The sequence below is a fragment of the Chelon labrosus genome, assembly GCF_963514085.1.
Source record: "Chelon labrosus genome assembly, chromosome: 14".
NCBI lineage: Eukaryota > Metazoa > Chordata > Actinopteri > Mugiliformes > Mugilidae > Chelon > Chelon labrosus.
In genome coordinates, this window is record NC_140347.1 from 28,598,923 (window position 1) to 28,625,787 (window position 26,865).

The window sequence follows — 26,865 nt, forward strand, 5'->3', positions numbered from 1 at the left end:
ACTGACGCTTTAAGTGTCCCCGAGAATACAGTTGAGGCTTTGGTCTCTGCCCTTCAGATAACAACCACTGACGAGACAGCCCCGTGTACTGTACACACAGGAAAGAAAGGTGTCACTATCCCTGCTGGTAGAATCTATGAAGTCAGGTGCCGGGTTAGGGGGTTGCCAGGGACTCGTACCATGCTGTTCGAGCCTCTAATAGAAAACACCTGCCCTGAGGGTCTAGAACTGTTTCCTGCGTTAGTTGACATTCCTGGTGGATCCTCAAAATGCATTAAAATTCCCATCCAAAATGCAACCCGACATGCCATTTATTTGACCCAAAGAATCACTCTCGGCACTCTTGAGGAAATGGCTGACGTGGAACCTGTCTCGAGTCTTGAGCACATGCCACATGATGTTCAAACCTTTTCAGCTCAGTTACGTACAGATCCATCGACTCACCTGAACAAAAAGCAAGACAGACAGACTAGGTCTAAAGCCGAAAACAAGTGGCACCCTCCCGTTGACGTATCACATCTAGCTGAGGATGAACAGAGATTAGTCAGAGAAATGTTGTTTGAGCAGTCTGATGTGTTTGCCAAAGACGATGCTGACATTGGTTGTATTCCTGACCTCCAGCTTAGAATCAACCTTACAGATGAAACACCAGTCCAAAAGTCTTACAATTCCATCCCCAAGCCCTTGTATCAAGAGGTAAAAGACTATGTTCAGAACTTGCTTGACCGTGGTTGGATCAGAAAATCCACCTCAGCATACTCTTCTCCTGTGGTCTGTGTGAGAAAAAAGGACATGAGCCTACGTCTCTGTGTTGACTTCCGGGGGCTGAACAGTAAAACCATCCCTGACCGCCACCCACTTCCACGCATCCAAGACCTGCTTGACAATTTAGGTGGCAACTCATGGTTTTCCATACTTGACCAGGGCAGTGCTTATCACCAAGGCTTTGTTGAAGAGAGCTGCCGGCACCTGACAGCTTTTAGCACTACGTAGGGTTTTTACGAGTGGGTACGCCTCCCATTTGGCCTCACCAACGCTCCAGCAGCCTTCCAACGCTGCATGGAGGACGTGCTGGCCGGTTTAAGAGATGAATGCTGTTCGCCTTACTTGGATGATGTGCTCTGCTTTTCCAAGACTTTCCAGGGCCATGTTGAGGACTTAAGACAAGTTCTGTGTCGCTTAAGAGAGCACGGTGTGAAGCTGCGCCCGAAAAAGTGTGAGCTGTTCAAACGCCAAGTGAGATATGTTGGACGCCTGGTCACGAGTGACGGTGTTCAGGTAGATCCCAAAGACCTCGAAGCTGTGTTGCAGATGAAGGAGAGAAAGCCAAAGAACGTCGGAGAGGTCCGAGCTCTACTTGGTTTCTTGGGCTACTATCGCTCATTCATCCAGGATTTTTCCAGAATAGCCCGGCCACTGTTTAAGCTTCAAGAACATCCTGCTCCGTCCAACAAGAGCCCTGTCGCAGCCAAGTCCACCCAAAAAGGCAAGAGCAGTGGTCAATTACCATCCAGGACACCAGTTCATTGGACCCCCGAACACAGTGCTGTTGTGTCCCGCCTTGTGGACATGTTGATCAAACCTCCCATCTTGGCCTACCCCGACTTCGATTTGCCATTCATCCTGCACACTGATGCATCCAATGAAGGTTTGGGGGCTGTGCTCTACCAGGAACAGAACAGCAAACTCCGGGTTATTGCATATGGGTCCAGGTCACTCACGCCTGCTGAAAAGAATTACCACCTCCATTCCAGTAAGCTTGAGTTTCTCGCTCTGAAGTGGGCCATATGCGATAAATTCCGTGATTATCTGTATTATGCAACAACATTCACTGTGTATACAGATAACAATCCCCTCACCTACGTCCTGAGCACGGCCAAGTTGAATGCTGTTGGACATCGCTGGGTCGGTGAATTAGCCGACTTCCACTTCAACATCAAGTACAGGCCAGGCAAGGTGAATGTTGATGCGGATACCCTGTCCAGGTTTCCAGTGAAGCTCCAAGACCACCTGAGGGAATACACTGAGACAATGCCACCCGAGGTTGTATCTGCCATCTGGCAGGGGAATAAAGCTCAGAGAGATGAGGATGTGTCCTGGGCTGCCACCCTTCAGATCGCCGCTTGTGATGACAACCCTCCTCCGGTGAGTACGCACATGTTTACCCCAGAAGATATCAGGGCTGCCCAGAAAGGAGATGAGTCCATTTCCGAGGTGATCCAGTTGAAAGGGAGCGGATGGAATCCGAGAGACAAAGTCCAGAGTCCAATACAACCAGGAACACGACGGCTGATACATGAGTGGAACAGGCTCAAACTGGATAATGGAATTCTGTACAGGCAGGCAGGAGAAAATCAACAACTGGTCCTTCCCAAAGCACTAAAGTCAACTGTGCTTAAACACCTGCACGATGACATGGGACACATTGGCGCTGATAAAGTCATCCACCTGGCAAGGCAACGGTTCTACTGGCCTTTTATGCAGCGCGAAATCGAGGACCACGTCATCCGTCAGTGCTCATGCATCAAGCAGAAGCGACCTGCCGTACATCAGAAAGCACCAATGGGCTCAATCACAACTAGTGCACCGTTTGAGCTGCTCTCTGTTGATTATCTTCACCTTGATCGCAGTAAAGGAGGCTACGAGTACGTCCTGGTGATAGTAGACCACTTTACCCGTTTTGCTCAGGCCTACCCAACTCGAAACAAGTCTGGTAAAACAGCGGCCGAAAAGATCTTCTACGATTTCATTCCACGCTTCGGGTACCCTCAAAAGCTCCACCATGACCAGGGCCGGGAATTCGAGAACACTCTGTTCCAAAGACTTCAGCAGCTGGCAGGAATCTCTCACTCCCGAACTACTCCTTACCATCCGCAGGGGAACCCTGTTGAACGCCTGAACAGAACACTTCTCCAGATGCTCAGGACGCTTCATGAGGAAAAGAAGGCAGAGTGGAAAGACCATCTCCCCAGCATAGTCCATGCCTACAACTGCACGAAGCATGAGTCTACAGGCTACTCACCATTCTTCCTCCTCTTCGGAAGACATCCACAGCTGCCCATTGACCTCATATTCAATCTGGACCCAGATCGGCTGGCACAGACACGGCAGGAATATGCACAGACCTGGGCTTCCCGGATGCAGGATGCATACCGGATTGCCTCTGAGAACAGCAAGAAGTCTTCAGAGAAAGGGAAAAGGCACTACGACCAAGGTGCCAGAGGAGCCTTGCTGCAACCTGGTGATCGTGTGCTTGTCAAGAACCTGTCTGAGAGAGGTGGCCCAGGCAAACTTCGATCTTATTGGGAACAAAAGATTCACCATGTCATTGAGAGGCTGGGAGATGGACCTGTATATCGAATCCAAGCTGAAACAGGTGACAAGACCCTCCGGGTGCTCCACCGCAACCTCCTCTTGCCTGTCAGTGACTTGCCAGTCAGCCATGAGGAACGTGACACTGGTGTGGAGCTGAAGCCCCAAAGACAGAGACGCCACATGCCACCCAGAGAAGCAACCAAGTCGGATGGCAACACCTCAGATGATGAGGCGGAGAGCTCCTACAACCTCAGACCCTTGCCTGTGTATGAGAGGAGGACTGTCAGACACCACCTGCCTCAGTCAGAGCTACACAGTGAGCTGCGGGCTGTGGCTCCAGAATACAAACCGTCGAGCCGAGCACCTGAGTCTGAGGATGTGTGGCGGCCAGGATCATCTGACTCTTTGGTGACAGCAGAGCCAACTCCTGCACCAAGGAGTGCCCCAGCTGTGGAAGGACCGGAACAACAAAGGCATGATTCTGAGGAGAGTGGAAGTCCACAGGATCCTGAGCTAGATGTTGTGCCTGTTCCTCAACCAGTAAGAGAGGTAGATCAGCAACTGAGGAGGTCCACCCGACCAGTCAAACCCAGAAGCATCTTCATGTATGACCAGTCAGGAGAACCTTCCTACCAGCCTTGGAGAATGGGAACTAATGCTATGTACTGTACCCCTTCGTCCTTGCCTGCCTACCCAGTGTTTCATGAGATGTGCTACTATCCTCCCCCAGCTGTATGGACGTACGGTAGAACTGACATTGACCAGGACATAAAAGACCTTGACATTGACATACAACCCTACCTTCATACTACTTACCTGTGACTGACATACTGCACGCTTACTTCCTGTTCAGACTGGTGACTGGTTACTTACCTGACCGTACTTACCATACCTGTGAGTACCACTGTAGTTAGTAGTCCAGTTTAGTTAGTTCTGGATGTCAGGAGACATCTTTTAAAGTAGGGGAGAGTGTAATGGGTAGAGAAAATGTCCTATTATATTTAATTAACACAGTTACCCCCTTCTATTTTTTTATTTTATTACATTTAAGTGTTCCATTTATTCCACTTCATGCCGCTAGATGGCGCTGTTTCACTGTATCACCATAGTGGGTTACCATGGAGACGGTAGCTCGAGCGCTCAGAAATAAACGTCCAGCGCTTGAGAAAGATTAATTTTGTTCGTCTCCACTGCTTTCTAACCCACAGGTATGTTTAAACCTTTCCAATCCCTGTTAATATATATCAATATATCCAGTACGGTTGCCTATGTGATGTATGTTGTCATGTCTGGTGAAGAAAGGTTATTATGATGTGTTTATATGTATATGTATTAGCCTGTAACCGTCAGTGAAGGTTTTGTTCTTTCGTCTTTCTGTACGGACTGTAAACAGTGTTGTGTTGATTAACATAGGTAACATCAGTATGTGTAATCTATAATGTTTTGGTCTCCCTGTACTTGGTATAATTTTGTTTATTGCCGGTGCTCTGTTCAGTATACATTTCGTTAGCCAGAACCTGTCAATGTTCTATGGAGGTTATGCCGCCGTTAGTGGATGTGCGCGTGCCTGTTGACACACACGCAAACGGCAGACCGATGCGTTGTGTTGGTGATTGATTAACAGTCACACAAACAGTTAAATCCTCTATAGTATTCTATATAACTATATAATAGTTTGTTTGTATTGTAATGTATGTCATATAAGTAGTCCAATGTAGCCTCTGATCCGTTGTATGGTTCACTTTAAAGAAATAAACGTCCAGCGCTTGAGAAAGATTAATTTTGTTCGTCTCCACTGCTTTCTAACCCACAGTGCTATTTAGCCTGTGGCCTTATACCTGCCCAGATTCCCCTAGGTCTGAGGCCGGTAATAGTATCAATGCTATTGTTCGATACCAATGTAATGAGATCGATACCAAGTTTCAGTTTCTCTCTTGTTTCATTAAACAGGTGACCTGACTGTGTTTGTCTAAATGCTGCTGCTGACTAGCTGCTGACACAGAGCAGAGCAGGCTCACTTTGCCCTTCCTCCCCTTCTCGTGTGTTTGTTGTACCGTCACGTGACTCCGCTAGCCAAAGAAGCACCGCCCACCGCTACCAGCCAGGCCTGGTCAGCAGCCCCATTACACACAGCACAGAAACAGCAGGAAAATGGCAGAGGGAAAGAGGAGCGCCGTTTGTTTATACCTTCAGGCTGAAAATTAAATGACAGTTGTACTAGTTGTAAATAGGCTGTATACAGTGGTAACACAACAAACTTGTATAAGCGTATGAAAAATCATGGAAAAGAAAACACAGAGCTACAGAAAAGGAGGTGGGAGGAGAAACATCCCCTGGCCCTTGGCCCCAACAGACCCCCAAAAAGAAGAAAAGCAGTGCACTAAAGGGGAGAAATGCCGTCATATTTTTGTATTGTACTTCCTAAACACACATGCTACCGGAAAAAAAAAATCTTTTATTTTACATTTTTTATAATATTTGATGTGGAGTGATAATTTTGTACACTTTATTTAACAGAAAAGTCCAGAACCTCCCTGCAGTGTAATGAAGGGAGAGATTAAGTTATAACTGTATTTTAGTTTTTGAACACTCTGCCTGAAAAATGTTTTCATTTGTTCTCAAGTGATCATTTTGTGTTGTTTCTGAACAAAACCTTTTGTGACAATAAAGTATTTTCTATTTACTTATAAACTTTGCCCAAATTCAGACTGGATTTTAACTGATCAATAATCCAAAAGGCAAATCACAAAAACCCTAAAAGGTCATGAAACTTCAGATTCAGATTTATTCCGGCTGATGATGCCTTAATTATTAAAAATCTAAATCGGTATCGGCGATACTGGCCCTGTATTTACTTGGTATTATGGATACACAACCCCCAGCCTCCAGTGTAAACACAGCTTGGCTGCCCCCTAGTGGCTCGGAGAAGCCTTGCGCTTAAACATAAATGTCTCTTACACACCAGCCTCTAATTGCTTCTGGTAGAAGACAGAGCAATTCTTAACGATATTTAAAGGAGCCATGAAAATGCAAAACAAAACCAAAACACAACATTTTTATACAGGCATTAATAATTCATGCAAATTCGTATTGCATAATTTCAACATCACCTAAGCTTGATATGCTTAATCTGTATCTTCACATAACAAATTTTCGTCACGGTCTCTCAGTTATACTCGTCTTTGTTTGAAGACAGAATGGACAAGACTGTTTCTATCAGGAAAGGTTTCTAGTATCTTTCCAAGCAGCCATGGTCCACGTGGTGCTGCAGGATCCACAACAATATTTCCAGGCAAAAAGCTTTTTTAATTCGTCCACCTTTGATGGGATGGGAGATAAATGGGAGATACTCACGAATCCACCTTTTCCAGAAGAGATCAGTGATATATTGGACTTGTTTCTATCTTCTTCTCATATCCAAATCTCTCTCTATTTGAAATGGCTCTGAAGTTCAGAACTATGATGACAGCATCCTCATTAGCAGGCAGGCTGTTCAGAAGGTCATCCATAGAAGTTTCTGTTGACTGTGTCAATCACTTCTATTGACAACAGCTAGTTTGGTTATTCTCAGCCGTTTTTTGAAGAGCAAAGCATACACAGCTGGGTGAAGATACTGCACCAAATAAATGGACAGCCATGTCTACAAGATCTTGTTCCAGTTTACCTTCAGGCCACCACAGGAATCTTAAAAAATCCACATGTTTTCTACCACCTTAACTCGGTGGAACAAAGATTGTATGTCAGCCATTAATGCCACTGGCTCTGGCCTGAAACGCATCAGGACTCCCACCAATGAGCTGGTCAGATTCGAGCCTTGCAGAAGTTGACTGCTGAGAAAGACCCCTTTAAACTCTGCTCCACAGTCGAACAACTCGTAATGTTCCCTTCCTTGGATGGTAAACACCATGGACAATTTTCCCTCACGTGGTTCTAACTGATGCTGTGATACCTGCTCAGCATGCCCTTTGCCAATGACATCAGCGAGAAAGTCTGTGTATTCCTCATAAAAACTTGAATTCTTCTGAAACTTCTTTTTCAGACCATGAATACATGCTTAGCCACAAAGAAATTGTTTCACATGGCAATACTTTCCTTTTTGAAAGGCTGTTTGGTTTCATAGTGACCTTCTTGAAGCTGAACAGAACCTTCATCAATTTCCACAAACTTAATTTCCTCTCTTCACATCTCCTGTTGGTCTTTAGAGGTCCAGTCATTGAAGTCGTGGTTGTATTGGTTAACAATTCCTCTATCTTGTCGACACTTGTTTAATTCGACACTGAGAATTACAAACCTTTAATAACAGTTGCTTTTAGCTTTGACAATTTATTTAATTTAGCTTTCTTTCCCATTTAATTGTCTATTTCGTCCATTAAAGCGTTGGGTTAATTTAGAGGTGCGTTTTTGTTCAACAGCGTCAGTTTCAGGATCTTTCACACCCCCATTAAATTCACTTTCAGTCCCATAAACTGAAAGTTTATTATAAGTAAGTGGGTCGCACGGTTTCGTCCATTCCTCTTCCATATTCGCACTGAAACACGTTAGTTACGGTATATCCGCGAAACAATACGTTTTAACGCACAGTTTGTTTAATTAAGACGGCTGCAACCAATGCGCTTCATTTACGCGTGGCCATTTAAATGTTTGTGTCAGCGTCCCGGTAACTCCAGCAGCTCCGGTGCAGCTCCAAGTATACGAGCAGAAGATCTGGCTGTCAGATGTATTCACCACCGCTGTTCATCAAACGAGCATCTTTACCGCATTTCTGTTCAGTAAATAGTCCGTCACTTCCAATAGGTTTGACATATACATAAACCACAAAAAACTACGTAAATTCGAGCAGAGTCAAAAACTGTTGCTTCCCATTCATCGTCTTTGTTACAATAATCAATTAACTTAAAACACCCGTCACAACCCCCAGCCTCCAGTGTAACACCGCTTGGCTGCCCCCTAGTGGCTCAGAGAAGCCTCGCGCTTATACCTAAATTAAATTATGGCTCTTACAGACATTCCACATCAGAATCACCTGGTATGTCCTGGGTGGCATCTTGAGGATGTGTACTATCAGGGTGAAGTGGAATTAGTCTGTGAAAACAGGGAGTTTTCTTTAAATGTTATATTTTACTTAAATATTGTTAATTAATTTGACACAACCCCATATTTATATAGTTATATAGTTACCTTTTTATTGTAATTCCATATAATATTGTTGCAAATAATAAATAGTCATTATTTGTTATTTATTTATATTGTTTCATTAGATTTAAATTTGCTCACCATTTACTGATTGACAGCGTGCATGAATGACGCTTTTATTTCGAAGGGCTGTTTTTGCATGCGTTTACCGTAATGTTTCGAATAAGGACAACGCGCAAAAGAACGTGGGGGCTGGCTTGGCCGTGTTCTCCGAAGTGGAGGCTGGCTTTGGCGCAGTGTGTTATGTTAGCTTGAAGAGCAACGGCAGGAGAGGGAAATGTCCAGCTGAGGACTGGAAATCCTGAGAACCACAGGGCCTGTTTTTGTAATGATTGATCCATGCTTCGATAATGGCGGTAACGGTAGGTCGGACAACTTTTCTGTGCTCTTTTTTTTAACGTCAAACCGGCTGTGTTGCCTCGCCAAGTTTCTACTGAGGTAGTTTTTACGCGTAAATAGTCCGTGCTATGGACTTAGAACCGATACAGTCAAGAGTTGCAATGTCTCGCCGTAGTTTTACTTAAAGCCACACACTGTGAGTCAAAATTCGTTTAAAAGTCTGGTTTAGAGTCGAGAAGTGGTACCATGCAACACAAATATGTGTGTTTAATGTAAAACGAACGTGTTTGGCTATACATGGAAAATGTGTCTCATTAACAAAGTGTCTTGTGACATTTTACTACCTTTCCAGTGCGGGTCAATTCTCCCTGTATTGCATTCTGGGAAATACAGTCTTTAACGTGTGCGGTTTGCGCGTAATAATGATCATGAGATTACAACATAGTACATGATTGTCCTTTTTTACAGTTAGTTGTATAAGTATTGACACATTCATTTTACTAATAGTATCCAAAATAAACGTTCAGTTTTCTATTACTCAAATTCAGTCCTCTTTTGTAACAGCAAAGACACAAAAACAGTCCATTTGTATGGAAATATTATTCATGTAAAATGTTTGAGTAGAGGACACAACATTTAACCTACTTGCACTGGAGGCTTACATGTTAATCGTTGTGTGGTTTCACAAATGAGACAAACTTTCCTCCTTTAGCAGGCTGGTGTGAGAAACAGCTTTCTGGTGTCAGTCTTCAATATGCATCGATATGAGCATTAAAGGTCATGTAACTAAAGTTACTAAAGTAAACAAACCGTCTGTTAGATTGGAGGGGAACTTGATTGTTTAACTTGTATTTTTAGACTCATCCAAGTAGCGTGCTTAATAATGTCACACAGCGGAAATATCCAGATCATCCAAAGAAAAGATAGTTGAGCAAGCCGAGCAGAGGCTGTTTCATGCAGTTCCTGTTTGAAAACGTTGTCCAGCTTCCTGGACTCCTGGGAAGTGGCAGGCTAACGCTAAAGTAGATCTTTGTTCAGGGAATAGCAGATAGCCTTGCACCTATATTAGTCACTCACTGGTTAATGAACAAGTTAGACTGACTTTGATATTGTTATGATAGCACATAGTTTTCATTCCCCTACCTCTCGCTGTTGAATGAATATGAGTATGTGTGCTCCTCTGGTGCCCTGGAGAAAGGGCAGATTAGCAGATGTGGTTCAGTGGGAGAAGACATGTTGGCCCTTGTATTCAACTGAACCAGGTAACGTGGTGCTTCTGACCTTGTTTTGGTTTAGAGTCAGCATTAACTGGTCAAGAAGAACTAGTTTGGCCTGTTTCACCCTGCCCTTATTTCTCTTCAAAATACTGCTTCGGGAGTTATTGGGTGCAGATGTTTGCAAAAAAGCATTAGTCTGTAAGTCATCCAGCTAGCCTTGTATGTTCTCTCTTGATTGTTTGTTTCAGGCACAGGTTTTGTATGACTTTACTGCTGAGCCCGGAAACAATGAGTTGACGGTGAAAGAAGGCGAGACCATCACCATCACCAATAAGGTAAATACTACCAGTGCTCCTCTAGTGTTCTGTTAGTTAGCATTGCCGCAACCTAGGTACAGGATCCCAGACACTGCTGCAAAGAGACTCTGTAACTATCTGCTTCAAACGTGATCACTTTTTTAAACATTTAAAGGTTTTTATTCAGCATGTATACTTACTTTACTACTATTTTCTTGTTGATGCCAGCATTGTGTACTTCATGTGGACCTAATAATGGTCACTAATTAATGCTTATTCGTGGTTCCCTGTTGGAGGCTATTTGCATAGCTCTCTGTCTATGCAGTGTGAAGGATTATGGGAGTTTTACCAATGCAGAGGGTACAGAGACACGCTTCAGTTCAGTCCTTCAACAAGCTAGCAGTGTGTCATTTCTGGGTAGTGACACTACACATAGGTCAAATGCTGATTTGCTGAAAGGGAATCGCCACAGCAGAGTTTACCAAATAAAACAACTAAGAAGAAAAAGCACAACTGAGAAAGAGGCAAAGGCAATGGGCACATAATAAAACTCAGTTTCACTCCACTACAAAGAAATTCTTTGTTGTGTCTTTTCCACACTCTGGTCAGAGCTAAAGGGCTGACAACAACACTGACAAGAGTAGCCTACATTTGCATTGGTTACACAGATGTGTAGACGTCCTTTTGCAAAGTTCTTTACTACCGTTCCGTGCCCTTTACCCTGTGGAAGAAGTCAGGAAGAGAGAGAGTTTTTTATTTATGTGTTTACTTTAAAAGGGGCAACAACAGTAATACACTGACAATTGCTGAATCATTATCCAGTGTACTATATTTTTGTTTACTGCCAAAACTAGTTTCCAACACTAGTCCCTAGTCCTCTATGGTTAGAATTAGTTACCTGTGGAAAAATAATTAACCTGTATGAAGCTCTACATAAACAGTCCTATAAAGGCCTAAATCACATGACCTCACTCCGACTATAAAGGATGTGTGTCACAAATATGTACGAAGGAAGGAAGGCCAAGGGGGGGAGAAAGAGACAGAGCAAACATGATGTCATTCCTGCTGGTTGTCAACAGTTCAAAGGCCACAGACTGTGTGCTGAGCTGCATAGTTTCCTAATCGAAGTCTAACTTAAGCCAGCCTGGACCTAGTGTATCAGGATAACACAACAGAAAAAAATATTTTTGGGTTAAATTAACAGACTGCCTAGAGAAGAAGGAATTGGATCACTCACTAGACACTTTAATAACCTGGTTATTGCTTTAATTGCACTTAAAGCAGCTATGTTATTCTAAGGAAGCCTGAGTTGTGCAGGGTTTCAGTTTTTAATGCAGCATATGCAAAGGCTGGTGTAGCAGCAGAGCAACATGATCAAAGAAACCAGCTTGACTTGTAGAAATGTGTCATTGCCTCAGAATAATTGAAAAACAAATGTAAGTGAAAGTGAACGCAAGTATATCTGTTGGGTATCTATAGATAGCCTCTAGACTTGTGTGCTCAGCAATAGAAGTGGGTGTGCTCTCTCTCTCTCTCATTGCTCTCAGTCTCTCCTCTAAGCTATTAGCCCAGATGTCCTAAAATTATGTTTTACAGCACTGTTCAAATGTAGTTCAGAAAGTTGTATGTAAATGTGGGTTAGTCAAGTAATTGCAGTGCATTGTCAAACTTTCTTTTAATGTTTTTTCCCCCCAGTAATTTTGTGTTTATGTGATGTAGACACCTATACGTCATTCATGCCAATATTTTCCTGGGTCTCTATTTCAGAATATTGGAGGCGGTTGGATCGAAGCACAGAACTCCAGAGGGGAGATCGGACTTGTGCCCGAAGACTATATTGAGGTAAGACAATAATGACATATGGTGGGGATTCCAGCAAACATTTCGCACCACATACCGTACTTGTAATGGCGGTTAGCACCAGAAAATGAAACAACTAAGCTTTCTGCAATTATGTTTTGAGGTCAACATGTACCATCCACATCAGAGCACAGAAAATATTTAGCATTTCAAGCTCTCAGTGTCTTTATCAGCTAGATATTTCCCATTGCAGATGTCTGCAAAAAGGTCTGCTGGTGCTAAAATCACAACAGGATGTGCCTCCTTCAGGGTTTTGCTGATTACGGGGGTTTGTGTGTGTGTGTGTGTGTTCAGCTCGATCCAGTAACTTCATCATGGGGATATGATTCACCCCAAAGATATTCACACAGAGACAGAGAGAGAGAGTTTGAAAGCAGATTCTGTAATGTTATAACAGTTTAGCCTCACTCTAAAGACTCACTGCAACGTCTAACCATGTAGTGTGTGTACAAGATAGAGACTGATGGGTCCTGTCTGCTCAGCTTCGCAAACAAGCTCATGTAGATGTGTTTGCCTGGCCTTAAGTTACCTCCGCAGCTGCCCCCAGACTGTTTTGTTTCTGTGTCCAAGTCATAAAAAGGCCCTGATGACAATTGCACTTGTAGCTTATATAATGTCTAATGAAAACCATCAGGACGGTGTCTCAAGCAGCTGTGCTCCATTTCACTGCACTCTGTTGGTAAAAAGTAAGAGCTGCAAAAATAAAAAGACGTCGGAGCAGAAAAAATAGGGTCAGGTGTGGTGTTTTTATATTGAGGATACGTTTTAAAGCGTTTGTGAGAAACTCACCAGCCAGGGCTGTCACGGTTTGGATAAATTGCAGAAATTTAAACCCTCTTTTCAATGCCAACGGATCCAGAGTCGACACACAATACTACAGAAGAATGTACCTTTGAAAATCATTAGAGCACACTGGAATATCTTCTGGAATTTCTTCACCTAATTCGCAACTGTTTTCTGTCTTTGTCTTTTGTCCTTTTCGTTTGTAGTTCGGTAAGCCCGGCTCTTCGTTCCAAGCAGCAGCAGCAGCCCCAGCACCTTCTCAGAGCGTAGGAAATGTTGCACCTACGGATCTAGCTTTCTTTGATGCATATGCTCCCGCATCAACTCCAGCACAAAACCAGGTAGTGCACTCAATTAGTAAAGGGACAGGTACCACTACAACCTTGAAATACACAAGTCCACATCCATGCTGTGGAAGTAAACATATACCGTAGTTTCATTCACAGTGCACCTGCTGTGTTTCCATTCTTCCACTCACAGTTATAGGGTGAACTGAAGATACCACAAAAAAAAAAAAAAAAAGAAGAAGTAAGCGCTGACAAAGTTTTACTGGTTTGTGGAGCCTGTGTGAGCCCCAGAGATGCAGAAGTGAGAGCGGCTGCTGTTGGAGATATTCATCGTGGCCGTGTCATTTATAACTGGTGCAGGTTTTAGTGCTAGTAAAACAGAACAGAGAAGAAGTGAGGTCAGTGAAACCTTCTGTTGTTAGCAGGGAGGAAGTTCCACCAAAAAAGAAAAAGAGCATACTGTTGGATCAGTAAAACAAAATGTTGGGCTCAGTGAGTGGTTGAGTCAAGGCAGGAAATGTGTCAGCCATCAACGTCACGTCATGGCCTCTCACTCTTGTCCACCCACACACGCACGTCCACACCAGCACCACTTTAACCCGTTCCCTGCTCAGTGTGTAGCTTCACTCCTGGCGCTTTGTGATGATGTCACCTTCTTTTCCCCTCAAGGTGGATGCTGGGGGCTTGACTCCCCAGCCAGAATCCCCCAACACCCCAGTTCCCCCCTTCCTTTCATCCCCCGATGAGGTAATCGCCACTAAAAGTTGATGGGCGTGGCCTGGGGCGTGAACCCAAGCACTCCCACCCTCACCCATTCTCTGCCCAAAGCCGCCGTCCTCTCTGATTGGTCTGGCTTTGGCAAATTCCCCCTCCACTGCCTGCAGAAAGCATGATCTCATCTTCTCCACCTTGCACCTTGTAGAGCCGACCCACAGATGCTCTCACATCACACCAATCATCGCGTGATTATTAAATTGTGTGAATCAGCACCGCAATAAAAGTGTGAACGAGATCAAAGTCAGTGATCCTTGTGTCTCTCTAATCACACTGACTAATCGTCATTTAGAAGAAGTACGTACGTTTATTCTAAATGATGATCAGAAAGTCACTAAATATAAATAATCTTTTTTGTTTTTTTAAATAGTACTTGCTTTTAAACTGCTGTTTTCTTATATATTATGTGTGTAGGCATCTCTAGGATTGCATAACTTCAAACTACACAAAGACACACTCATTTGCATGCCTGTGCACGTGCAAGTTTACCTTGTGGTGTGTGTGCCTGACTTGTAAGCATGGCATATACATATACGCGTTGCATTTGAAGCTCAAAAGGCCGTAAGAAATAGTGTGAATGAACTTAAATTGTATTATTTTTAAGTAAGCATGACAAATATTTGGATTTCATCAATATAATTGCAGTTACACTATCTGTAAAGCAGAGTCAGGTCTGCATTAACGTGTTTGAAAGGCATGTTGTCTGAAAACATCTTATTGGACAGACTACGTACTAGACTGGACTCCACTCTGTCCTCCACACTCCTTATTTCATCCCTTAAAGTTTCTCTTTCTGTCTCTTACAGGCCAGTAATGGCAATGATCCCTGGTCGGTGTGGAACGCAGACCCCTCGGGGGGCTCTAACAACAACTGGGCGTCTAATCCGGAGGGTACCCAGACGGGGAAGAGTGCTGCCGACCCCTGGGGCTCTGTAGCACAGGGCCACCCCCAGGCTTACCAAGGCCCAGGTGAGAACAGCTTTTTTTAGTCAGCAGCCACAGCTGGCCTAATTTTGAATTCTCATGTGCGTCAGTAGAATCACCACCTATGATCTGGTTATAATTATAAATAGGAGGTTGCATTCTCGTTGCATTTTGTATTTACTGTACATGTCTCATCACTGCTGTTTAAAATCACACAGTAATTTAAAGGAACAGTATGTAAGATTGTGGCGAAAACTGGCCAAAACTGGTACTGCAATCACTTTCAAAATACTGTAGAACGGTGTATCCCCTCCAACCTCCCCCCTGACTCGAGGTTGCCAGGTTACCGAGGTAACGTTAGGCTACTCAATACGTCTCAATTACGTTTCACATTGCCATAATCGACGTGCTAATGTTGTTTTCCTCGGCGTTTCAGCATAATGACAGAGAAACGGGCTCATAATGCATTGCTAATGTTAGCAATGACGACTCGCCGTTTTTATTTCCCAAACAATTCCTTACCTTTTCAATTCGACGACCCACCTCCTCTGTATGCGCTAACGTAACTTTGCACGAACATGCATAACTTTGTTCGACTGTCGTGAATATTTGAAATGTCCATTTACATTATGTACAAGTAAGTTAGCCAGATGAATCTTACCTGTCCAGGAGAAAATTAGCAACGTTGGCGTCTGTCTTCAAATTCTTCTCCGTTTTCAGCCGTCTCCATCTTTCAAAGGCATCTCCTATACAAATCCTTGTTTTATTTCGGACTTTGTCACGACGTAGTTCGGATTCATAACGAGGTCTTAGGTTTCGTCGCGGTAACTAGAGCAGAGCTGGCAACCCGGAAGACGAAACTCTACTGACTTCGTGATTGGTAGATAGGTGGAGGGTGGCGCCTCAGACCAAAACACAACATGACAACAATAACATCAGTTGAGGGCTGCAACTCTCACTTTTAAATGACAATATCCTGGCCGGACCACTGTTGTCAGTGATATAAGTATTTGAAATGAACATGATTTCTTCATGTCTAGTGACATATCAGGGCCATTTTATGATTAATTGAAATACATTTCTTACATACTGTTCCTTTAAATGAGATAATTTGGTGTTACATATTCGTAGCTCTAAAGCGCTTCTGCTTCCTTTACAAGTTATTATATATAGGTTGTGCTAGTAGGTCTAGGACAGTCCTCGATTTAACTTGCTTGTTTGCATTATTTGCTTTTTAAACTCTCATTATGAGGGTAGGATCTAATATATGATTTACTGCTTAGCCCTTTTTAGGTGTCAGTTTAATCTATTAAATAGTCAGGCTTATGTAATGTAATATCTACTGCAGTGCATTTAAATGATGTGGCTTGTGACTCGGTATGGTGGTGTCATGTATCACTGCTTGTTTTGAATTATTGTGATATTGGTTGGATGCTAATGTGTCACACCACATTCAATCTTAAAGATCAATCTCAAATCTTTTATTCATCCTGAATGTACATGAGAATGAAACTATGAGAGCTGTTTTGTTTGTCAGATGGCAATGTTCTTTCTATTCCGGACAGAGTAGTGTTATATTGTCTATACAATATATATCAGTATGTATGTTAATAAAATGTGACATACATAAAAATGATAGCATTTTATGAAATGTGTAATAAATGCCTAGCTGTATTTTTAATTGTTGCCTTATTTATTTATTTATATTAGGGGTGGGACTGATTAAAAAAAAAAAAATCTAATTAATTAGATATAAATAATAGACACAGGCATGAATATTGTAAACTCAAGCTCTTTTAAAGTCTGGAAAAATGCATTTAGTGGCGACCGGGACTGCTAGCGCTAACAGCTCCGGCAGTTTTGTGCCCACTGCAACATGTTTTGCCTCTAGATGGTACCGTAGTGTTGAAGTGCTTCAGTGGTATGCCAACTCCTTTTTTGCACAATTTTCACAAAACCCCGCTTTTATCAAGGCTTCCATGAGGAAGGTTTTTAAAATAAAATTGGCCTTCCATCAGTCCTAGCAGCGTACTTTCATATGATTCCTCCAGGAATCAAGCTCTGACGTGTGCATCAGTGTAATCGGTGTACCAGGAAATCGTGCACTGACAAAAGTTCCGCGTTGTTTGGAATGCAAACTGCGATTAAATGCGTTAATTTTTTTAATGGGTTCATTTTTTGTAAATAATTAATCGTAATTAACGCGTTATAGTCCCGCCCCTAATTTGTATATTTATTTATTGTGACAGTTTTGGTCCTCCATAGAAAGTTCCTCTAAATGTGGAAAGAGCCAGGTGACATTATATTTGCATGCTACATTTATTTTGAATATTATTTTTGGCACACTTCCAATCTGTGTTTAGCTGCTGTTGTGAGTCAGTACACTGTAATTTCATTTGAAAGTGTATGTAGGTTTGAATGAATAAAAACATCCAAGTCTTAATTAATTAAATTATTTATTGCGACAGTTTTGGTCCTCCATAGAGCAGTCTCTTTCAGTTGTTCAGTCCCTCGGCAGAAATGCTCTCCAGTGCACGGACAGGACAATCAAGTCATGATTCTGTTTTTGCCAGACTGTGGAAAAAGTTAGCCTCACTCTTGACTCAGAAGCACAAATTACTTGACCTGTTTTTTAGATTCTCCAATTGCTTTTGTAAGAAGAGAACGTGGGAAATAAAAATGGCATGGAGAGAAATTAACCAACATTTCCTTTCTTTTCTCTCCTGCCAAAGACATCTATCCCTATCCATACCTTATTGAATACACAGGTATCCCGTTGATCGCCTGTTGAACGGTTTGGTGTGTGGATTGGCATACATACAGATGAGGAGTGTAACTTTCCACCTCAAGAGTTTTCTGATATGACTTACATTTTTAAAAGCGTATGTGTGTGTGTATAGTTTGATATTAATACATTAACCGTGTTGTGATGTGAGAAAGAACAAGTTGTGACACTATGGACTATGGAATTTAAGAGGTGGTGGCCTTTGTGTCCCAGCATGTTTGCGTTGAAGACAGGGAGGAAGAAAAAAAAATGAAGAATGAAGGCTGTTGTTGGCCTATTTGAAACTTTGTAGCAGATAGAAAAGTTAAGGATTTTACACTCTCTCTTTTGACAACATTTATGGTGCACTGCACAAATAAAACTTTAAATATTTATGATGTTGTAGGCTGAGATGGTAGTTAGAGGTTCTGCTCCACTACAGTAGGCAATCAACCTTTACTGTCCGCTGGGACTTTTTTAGCTGTTCTCACCCTTTTATTTGCATTTCTGTTCTATATTTAAATGCTGGATTCCTAGAAATGAGTAGCATTAGCTTAGCTTCAGCTAACGCTACCTGTGGTGCAGTCATTCAATCTTCATATGTCTACCCTTGGTGTCCTGTTTTCCCCACCTTTATATAGCACACAATGAGAACCTGAAAAACATGTTCCTCAGGTCTCTATTTGCTTATAGTGACATGTGTTATTGTGAGACCTCACCAAAGGGGGTTTCTGTTCCCTGAAGTCAGAGTTAGGAATGAAACCCAACCCAAGTTTGTTGTGTTCATACTGCAGTTTTGAGTTTGCTCTTGTAAAAAAAATAAATAAATAAAATATATATATATATATATATATATATATATATATATATATCAAAAAATATTTAATAAATATTTTAACTGGACAGGTGTCCTGAACATGGTAGGTTGATATTTGTCATCAGAATATTGAACTGGGGGAACCTAGGACCCTGGAAACATAGACTGAGCTAGTCGCTAATAATTTACTAAGGTGTTTAGTGGTTTTGCATATGTTACTTTCTGTATTCTCGGAAATTTTCTGTGGCACAATGACATTTCACACGAATGAGCAAACATCAACAAAGCATGTTGCTTTGCTTTGTTGGGCAGTAATGCAACAATTCACCAATATGTTTTCTAATTGCGTGAGGCCCACTTCAGTCTTCAGGGTCTACCAAGCACAAAGCCTGAATCATGTTCAGTCTTTTTCTTTTTCAGCCTATCTACTGCATCAGTGTGCATCCAAGATTCTCAATTAAAGTGCACAGTTTTGTAGAAAATCATGCAATACAATATATGTCTGTTTAAGTAGCATCTAAACCACTAAACCAGACTTGGCTATTGGTTTCTCGTAGCTGTACTTGCACTTTGCAAGCATAGATTTGCATACTGTTTTCACATGATCTATAGCAGAAAGGGAATGCACCCAAGGCCAACTTTACCCTGTTGTGACGAGGAAAGGCAGCATGCAATACTGCAGCCAAATTATTTTAATAGAGACTGCTGATGCTTGAAACGTCTTAAACGCATGCCTTATCTGATATGCATTATCTGAGTGCTGCATGGCTAGTTCAAACACATTGGTTAACAGCAGAAGAAACACTTTTTTATCTTTTATTTAAAACCTCACAGTAAAGGTTAGCAGAACATTAAGCTGTGAATTTTCCCACAACATATTAACACCTAAATGTAGTGGACATATTGCGTAGCTGCAAGAGAATGTTTTTTGCACTTGGTGCACGTGATTTAAAACTAACTCTGTGTGCTTGAATCTGACGTCAGGGGCAGAAGATGATGAGTGGGATGATGAATGGGATGACGTGAAGTCTAGTGGTTATGCTGAATCCGAAGGTGGAGAGGGTGGAGCGATACAAAGAGGCGGAGTTCATGCGTCTTCAATGAAAATCTCCCTCAACAAGTAAGAGTTAATAAGTCAGTGACACGTGTGGCTTTTGAAAACAGTGGTGTACAGTTAATGTGTCTGAAAAGAAAAAGGAAGTCACAAAGCCAGAATCAAAGTTTGAACTTGAGTCATACTTTTATAGTCACAAACGCATAGAATTTTCTTGTTTACTGAGTAGCAGTAATTTGTCAGAAAAATACCTTAGACTTTGTAGAAGAATTAAAAAGACTAATCAGACAGTTTTGTGTTTTCCCTCTGAGCAGGTTCCCTGGATTTTCTAAGTCTGGTCCAGAGCTCTACCTCCTTTGCAAGCAGCTTGCGAAGGGCAAAGAGAAGCTACCAATTTATGTAGGTTACCTCTGAATATCTGTTGTTATAGCTTGAGTTTATGTATTTTTGTATTCAGACTCTAAATATTTTTGCGTTTAATGCTCAGATGGGTGAAGTCGGTCCAGTGTGGTCTTACCCAGAAACCCAGCTAGACTGTGTGGTAGCTGATCCCAAGAAAGGCTCAAAGATGTACGGCCTCAAGAGCTACATCGAGTACCAAGTCACACCCAATGTAAGTGTCCAGTAGTTTTAAGAGACTGGCCTTAGCTGGAGTTCTGACTCTGACCTGCTCCAAGTAACTGCAGGACAGCCCACTGAAAATGCTGCTTACATGCCCCACAGTGACGTAAGTCAATGTTTGTGTTTGCAGACCACAAACCGACCAGTCAATCACAGATACAAGCACTTTGACTGGTTGTACGAGAGGCTTCTGGACAAATTTGGGTCAGCCATCCCTATTCCTTCTTTACCCGACAAGCAGGTGACAGGTAAGTTCCTGACTCTTGCACCATCAATAGATATGGGACGGTATGTTGGAGCTATGAATATTAAAAAAATTATTTCGTGCCCATCTTTCTCTTAAAGGACGTTTTGAGGAAGAGTTCATCAAGATGCGTATGGAGCGGTTGCAGGGTTGGATGACCAGGATGTGCAGGCATCCTGTTGTTTCCAGCAGCGAAGTATTTCAGCTTTTCCTCACCTACAAGGATGAGAAGGTATGCTCTGCTTCCTCACTTCACTCAAGGTCTTAAACTATATATACTGTAGGTTTGGGTCTTATTTGCATTAATTTATCATTGAAATAAAACGAGTGATTGATTGGTGCAGGACTGGAAGACAGGAAAGAGAAAAGCAGAGAAGGACGAGACAGTGGGAGTGATGATCTTCTCCACGATAGAGCCTGAAGCTCCGGACATGGACCCTATGGAAGTGTGAGTTAGATGAAGCTTTGCAAACAGAAAAAGCTACTTATGTGGAGTGCTGTATGTGTTAGTTCATGCTATATGCTTAGTGCATGTGTCCTTGTACACAGGGAACAGAAATGTGAGCAGTTCAGCAGGTTTACCAAAGCTATGGATGATGGGGTGAAGGAAATCCTCACAGTGGGACACGAGCACTGGAAGAGATGCACAGGCCGTATGTTCACACTGCACTGAAACTAAATAAGTTTACCACACACAGGCCTCCTTACTTTGGGCTGTAATTACTGTTTACACACAGTTGACAAAATACTAAGAATAATGGATCTGTTACTGTCTTTGTGTTCATTTCTTCTCGTCCATAGCTCTGCCAAAAGAGTACCAGAGAATTGGCAAAGCCTTCCAAAACCTCTCCTCTGTCTTCACCAGCAGTGGATACCAAGGTACACAAATATGACATTAAATGTTATCTATCTATCTTTCTACCTTGAGCGCCTTAGGCACTTTCCCACGTGCAGATACCTGCCAGGTATTCAGTCTTTGGTTACAACTTCAAGCGATAACTGTAATGAGGACAAGCAACAATCATTAAAAGCAGAAGTAAATGCAGTTTGCTTTGGAGTCATTCCTTACTGTTTTGAGACAAGCTATACAAATACTCATGAGAACCTTGCTGATGTCATAATTCAACCCTGTCCTGCTGTAGGTGAGTCAACCCTGACTGACGCCATGACAGCTGCGGGGAAGACTTATGAAGAAATAGCACAGATGGTTGCAGAACAGGTAATTTCTTTAACCACTGTTTTTTTTTTTTTCTTTGTTTGTTTTTAACCCAGTATTTTGTCAGAGGATCTAGAAAGAAAACTGTGGTGTTTCTTTCATGTCATTTTCACCCAGACAAGCATTAATTATCATGCGTAGAATGTCACAAACCGTTTATACTGAGTGTGTCGAAGCTTTTATTGTTTCAACCACATTTCTTTGTGTTCTCACCCTCAGCTCTAACAATACTTGAACATTTCCTGTTCATAGCCAGCGTTTACATCCTAGCTCTGTTGCTTTAGTGACCACTGATACCCGGCATCCTGCTCTTCAAGTCTCAATCTGTACAGGAAGAGACTGTGGCAAACTCACTTCTAGTGTCTTCTAGGTTTTCCTACTATTTGTAGTTGAGTTTTTGCATCGCCCGGATTAGTTTGCTGTGTAATAAAGTCAATTCTTGGCTTTTTTTTGATGTCCCAGCAGCTTCCAGAAGGAGGATTTATCTGGTAAGCTTGTGCTGCTCCAGACAGTTTTTCCTCAGTGCTCCTGTAGAGGTTGTTGTCCTTAGTTTAGTGATAACTGTGATACTGTTTAGTGTTGGAGAAAGACTGAACATGGATTCATCTCAGGACCCAAAAGGCTAAAACTGTGCAGCTTATCTGTTGCTGCATTATCTACAGAGGCTACATACAGCACTCCCTTATATGGCCGAGGAATAGGAGAGAATGTAGGTGCAGACATTCATACACAATGTGAGAGGAAAATTCAAATAAATATTTGGATTTATTATCTTTTTTTTTTTTTCTTAAACTAACTGTCTGTTTAGTGTCTCCACCTACTGGATGTGCATTTGAATCCATGGTCTTAGTGATGTCGTTAGGTTGAAACTACAGTGATTTAGAGGATCCTTCAAATTATTTCCTGCTGTGAAGTTAACCTTCACATTGTTGTTCCATTTTTAGATATTTCCTCACAAGACTCACCTTGGTTTTATCATTTATCTTTTCTAATTTGTCTCTGTAATGCTTTGTTTTTAGCCCAAGAAAGACCTCCACTTCCTTATGGAAACCAACAATGAATATAAAGGTCTTCTTGGATGCTTCCCAGACACCATCGGAGTTCATAAGGTAAAGGAAGTAGAAACAGAAGCTTTTATTAACAACACAAATCTTTATTAGAACACAAACCTAAAGCTGTGGCGGCTCCCGGCTAATCCCTAAATTGCTGTTGTGCAATTGTTGCAGTGATAGCTAAGGTGACCTGTTCAATGGGTAAATGAACATCAGGCTAACTAGACATTGTTAGATTGCATTGCACAGTTGTTTTTCCCTGTTCAAGTCAAGAGAGAATACTTCAGTAAGCTGTACTTCAGGTGTGAGAAATATACGGCCCGTGGGCCAAAACCGGCCAGCCATTGGGTCCTATCTGGCCCAAGGGATGAATGTATACCAAGGGTATGAAAATAACATAGAAGACAATGACTGCAATTTTTGAAGAAATATATTTACCACTAAGGGTCACACTAAAGCACTCCAATTCATAAATGAAACATTAAAACATTTTAAATGATCTGATTCTGTTGCATGGGGCTTCATGTGTCACATAGTCAAGTTAGCTTAGCTTCGCTTAGCATGGTATAAATATGGAATATGTGGGATCCATTTAGCTTGACTCACTCCAAAGGTTAAAAAAGAAAAAAATAATTTAAAGATTTTTCAGTAAAATTTACGCTTATTCCTAATTTTTCCATTAAGGGCTGCGAGATCTAGAACCAAACAGCAGATGACAGCAATGCGCTGAAAAGGATAGTTCTTTAAATGTAAACATTTTCATGATGTACTTGTACAATGTACTTGGACTAAAACAATGGGAAAATTTAAGAGTTCTTATTACGCTACTATTTGTGTTAAGTGTCCGGCCCGCTTGAAATTGTATATGTCCTGAACTAAAATGAGTTCGACAACTGTGTGCTACATAGTTTACCATTTATTGTTTCAGCACTGCCGGATTGTGAAGGCTTAAGCATTTACTTAAGCATTAATGAAAAATAAATTGAGGTTACTTATTATGTGATTGACCTCCTGGAAGATCCAGGAAAGGGACTGAATGTGTGTGAAATGTCTCTTTCTTTCTTCCTTTTGCGGTCCATTGCCCAATAACCTCAATAGAGAAACTGGCCACGAGAACAACTAATATTTACACCAAATGACTGAAAAGCTCATAAAGTTGGTGAAACTAAACTCTTTGAATACTATTAAGAAACATATTATATATTATTCATCATTTATGCATGTATTAATAAAAACTCCAAAGGCATTGATAGTTTCATGACTATCCAGTGTCACACGGTCAAAAGAAACATGTACAAGTTTTATTGTTACAAATGATATTTTCATTTTGCCTCTTCAGTCTAACATGAGCCTTCTGTGTTGCTGTTTGCTCATTTTACAATTTTACAGGCAGCCATAGACAAGGTGAAGGAGGGTGACAAGCTGGTAGCCGCCAGTAAAATTACCGCTCAGGAAAAAGGCGGCATGGCCAAACGCGTCAGCGTCATGTCTTACGCATTACAAGGTACCACACTGTTTGTCAAGAGATACCGAAGAGACCAGTGTTATCATTGCATGTTGTGTCTGATAGCGGTGGTTTCCTCTCTTTTGTGGCACAGCTGAGATGAACCACTTCCATAGCAACCGTATCTATGACTACAACAGGGTCATGCAGTTGTACCTGGAGGAGCAAGTCAAGTTTTACGAGACGGTAAAGGCATTTATTTTGACAATTTATCACGGTAAATCTGAGTCAGTAGCAGTTTGCCCTTTTCCTTGCTTGACTACATGGAAAGCTGTTACATATTGCTTAGAAACTAATGCTCCTAAACCGTCACATGACTGCCCTCTGCTCTTGTGTTCATGCTAGCTTTTTTTTTTTTCATCACCCCCAGATTGCTGCAAAGCTGAGACAAGCGCACAGTCAGTTCACTACTATGTGAAATCAACCCACGGGCAGTCTCGCACTACAAGACAAGAAGAGTTTAACCAGTTCAGCATCCATACATTTTTGTATTGCTTATTCTGCATTCTTCTCCCTCCCTTTAATTTAAACTTTCACTTCTCTGTTTTTCTCTCGGTCTTGCCTCATGTCTTCTTTTACTGCTTGTGTCAACCGTCCTGGCTCGTGGCGTTTTTATTCCACTTCTCTGGGAAGTTTCTGTTAGTGAGCGTGTGGAAACACCTGAAAAGGCTTTGAGAATAGTGGGTTTCAGGGCCAAAAATGATCGCAGAGAGCACACCATTTACACTGACCCTTAACCTCTGTCTGCGATCCACAGCGTGTAACACAGGAAGTAGATATCCAGGATACAGTGGCCGTGAGTTGTTTTCATTGCAGCAGTCAAACCCCACCGTTTCTCTAATGTGATACCCTTTTTTCTGTTTTAAAGCAATACTCTAGTTTTTTATTAATCTTTATCACTTGTTAAAGATATTAGACGAAAGGCTTTATAAATGTGGCAAAGCTGTTGTCTCCACAGTGAAGTACTGCCACCAAAAACCTAACCCTCTATAATTGCTGCCAATGTTCAGTAATTCCCCATCATTTTTGTTAGAGGCAGAGTGAGAATCTAAGGCAGAGTGCGGCTCCTCCGTGTTTCCACTGCTGGCAGTGAATAACCCCCTTTTATCCTGCACTTCCTCAAAAGCTAACAGGAAGCTCCACCTTCTTCCTGTGTTGCAGACATATCTTTTGAGCAAAATACAAATGGTTGACTAAGTTCCAGCCCTTCCAAGGCTGCGTACTGTGATGCTGCAGTTTACATGTAAGGAGAGAAAACGTGTTGTAAACTATATTTTTTTCTTTGTAGTAAACATTGAAGAACATTAAAAATCAGTGAGTCTGCAGACAAACCAGCACCCTCTTCCCCTCTGCTAAAGAATATTTGTTTAACCAGATTATGGTGTTTAATATGAAGGTGTAACAGTAAGAATGTGTACCATTAGAAGAGTTGGGGATGGAGCCATGGATTATGTCACTTATGAAGTTTTTCTTTTTTGCTTTTCACCATGCTGTTTTCAATCAGTCTTTAATCTTGTTCACTTTTTTTTGTTTTCTTACCACTTGATACATTAAAAATATATATATATATAAATATATTCTATTGGACGTATAAGGTGCTTCTTGTCATGGAGATACGTTTTTATGTATAGAAGTATTTGCAAAATGGTGTCACTCGAAGAGCAAAGATTCTGTTTGATTTATTAAACAATGATTTGTACTCAACGGGATGTCCCTTGATTTCGTGCATGAATGTGTAAGGCCACATCTCTATAAGTTCAGAGTATACGACACACTGCGCTCTCTGATTTCCTCACACTAAAGCCCTTATTCACGTCAGATTCCCGCACAGGCATGGGTAGGAATGAGAATGAGTCGGCAGCTTGTGCAAGGAGCGCATGTTGTGCAGTCTTCTGGTCGGAGGAAGTGAAAGGGCCCTTTTACCCCACGCTCCTCTCTCGCTGGTCGGGTGCAGCTGGAAGTGTAGGCCACACAGAAGCTCCATGAGCAGATCTTATCTAACGGACAGACGTGGCATTCTTATGTTTGTCAGATATTTTTTTAAGTACACATGCCTTCGTGTGTTTATTGAAGCTCGAACTCGGAAATTCTTCTGCAGTATGAAATAAACTCTTAATAAAATTGCAATAAAACTTTTATTTTCCAGTTTTATTAGAGTGGAACAGATCACAAGCCTGTAACATTGTTCCTGTTAGCCCATGCAGACGTCTGTCCAACACATTCTTGTTGTATTGACACAAACCTGCCAATGTGCTAAAGGTTTCTGGATACCCCTGTGTGAAGTAATTTGAATGTAAATAGCTAAAAGTCACAAGATACCAGCGATAAATGGATATTTAAAGTTCTGAAAGGAATATTTTAGCAGAAGTTGAAGGTTAATCTGTATGTGATTTCTGTATATCGATCAATTGCCAGTCCATTAGGTAGACAAGTGAATACAAGTGCATTCAGATATAACAGTACTGCTGAATCTTGGCTCCAAGTAGAGAGCTAGAGAGAGCTGTTGATTAATTATGTTTTAATTTTGGAGGCTGTGGTTTGTTGTACCATTGAATAGTATTGTGTTGTTCCGATGGACGTTCCTATTATTTTGACAACCTCATTT

General features: G+C 41.8%; 1 protein-coding gene across 2 annotated transcripts; it reads left to right on the forward strand.

The window, feature by feature from the left end:
• Positions 1–8,688: 8,688 nt before the first annotated feature.
• On the forward strand, positions 8,689–25,964 carry snx9b (sorting nexin 9b). 2 transcript variants are annotated; one of them, XM_084560636.1, is made up of 19 exons: positions 8,689–8,870; positions 10,313–10,399; positions 12,128–12,202; positions 13,210–13,344; positions 13,960–14,037; positions 14,871–15,033; positions 19,554–19,689; positions 19,938–20,022; positions 20,111–20,236; positions 20,375–20,492; positions 20,590–20,720; positions 20,833–20,936; positions 21,038–21,141; positions 21,290–21,367; positions 21,631–21,707; positions 22,724–22,813; positions 24,146–24,260; positions 24,355–24,446; positions 24,631–25,964. In XM_084560636.1, the coding sequence occupies exons 1-19, from the start codon at positions 8,859–8,861 to the stop codon at positions 24,676–24,678; spliced, it is 1,854 nt and encodes a 617-aa protein (XP_084416762.1). In that variant the 5' UTR covers positions 8,689–8,858; the 3' UTR covers positions 24,679–25,964. The 2 variants fall into 2 exon arrangements, with proteins under 2 accessions (XP_084416762.1, XP_084416763.1); XM_084560637.1 differs by lacking the exon at positions 13,960–14,037.
• The last annotated feature ends 901 nt before the right edge of the window (positions 25,965–26,865 follow it).

Bases quoted from the DNA above. Each gene is read 5' to 3' on its own strand.
- snx9b (XM_084560636.1), top strand. The intron at 20,023-20,110 runs GTAGGTTACCTC...TTTAATGCTCAG, and splicing joins AAGAGAAGCTACCAATTTAT to ATGGGTGAAGTCGGTCCAGT. The intron at 21,708-22,723 runs GTAATTTCTTTA...CTTTGTTTTTAG, and splicing joins CACAGATGGTTGCAGAACAG to CCCAAGAAAGACCTCCACTT.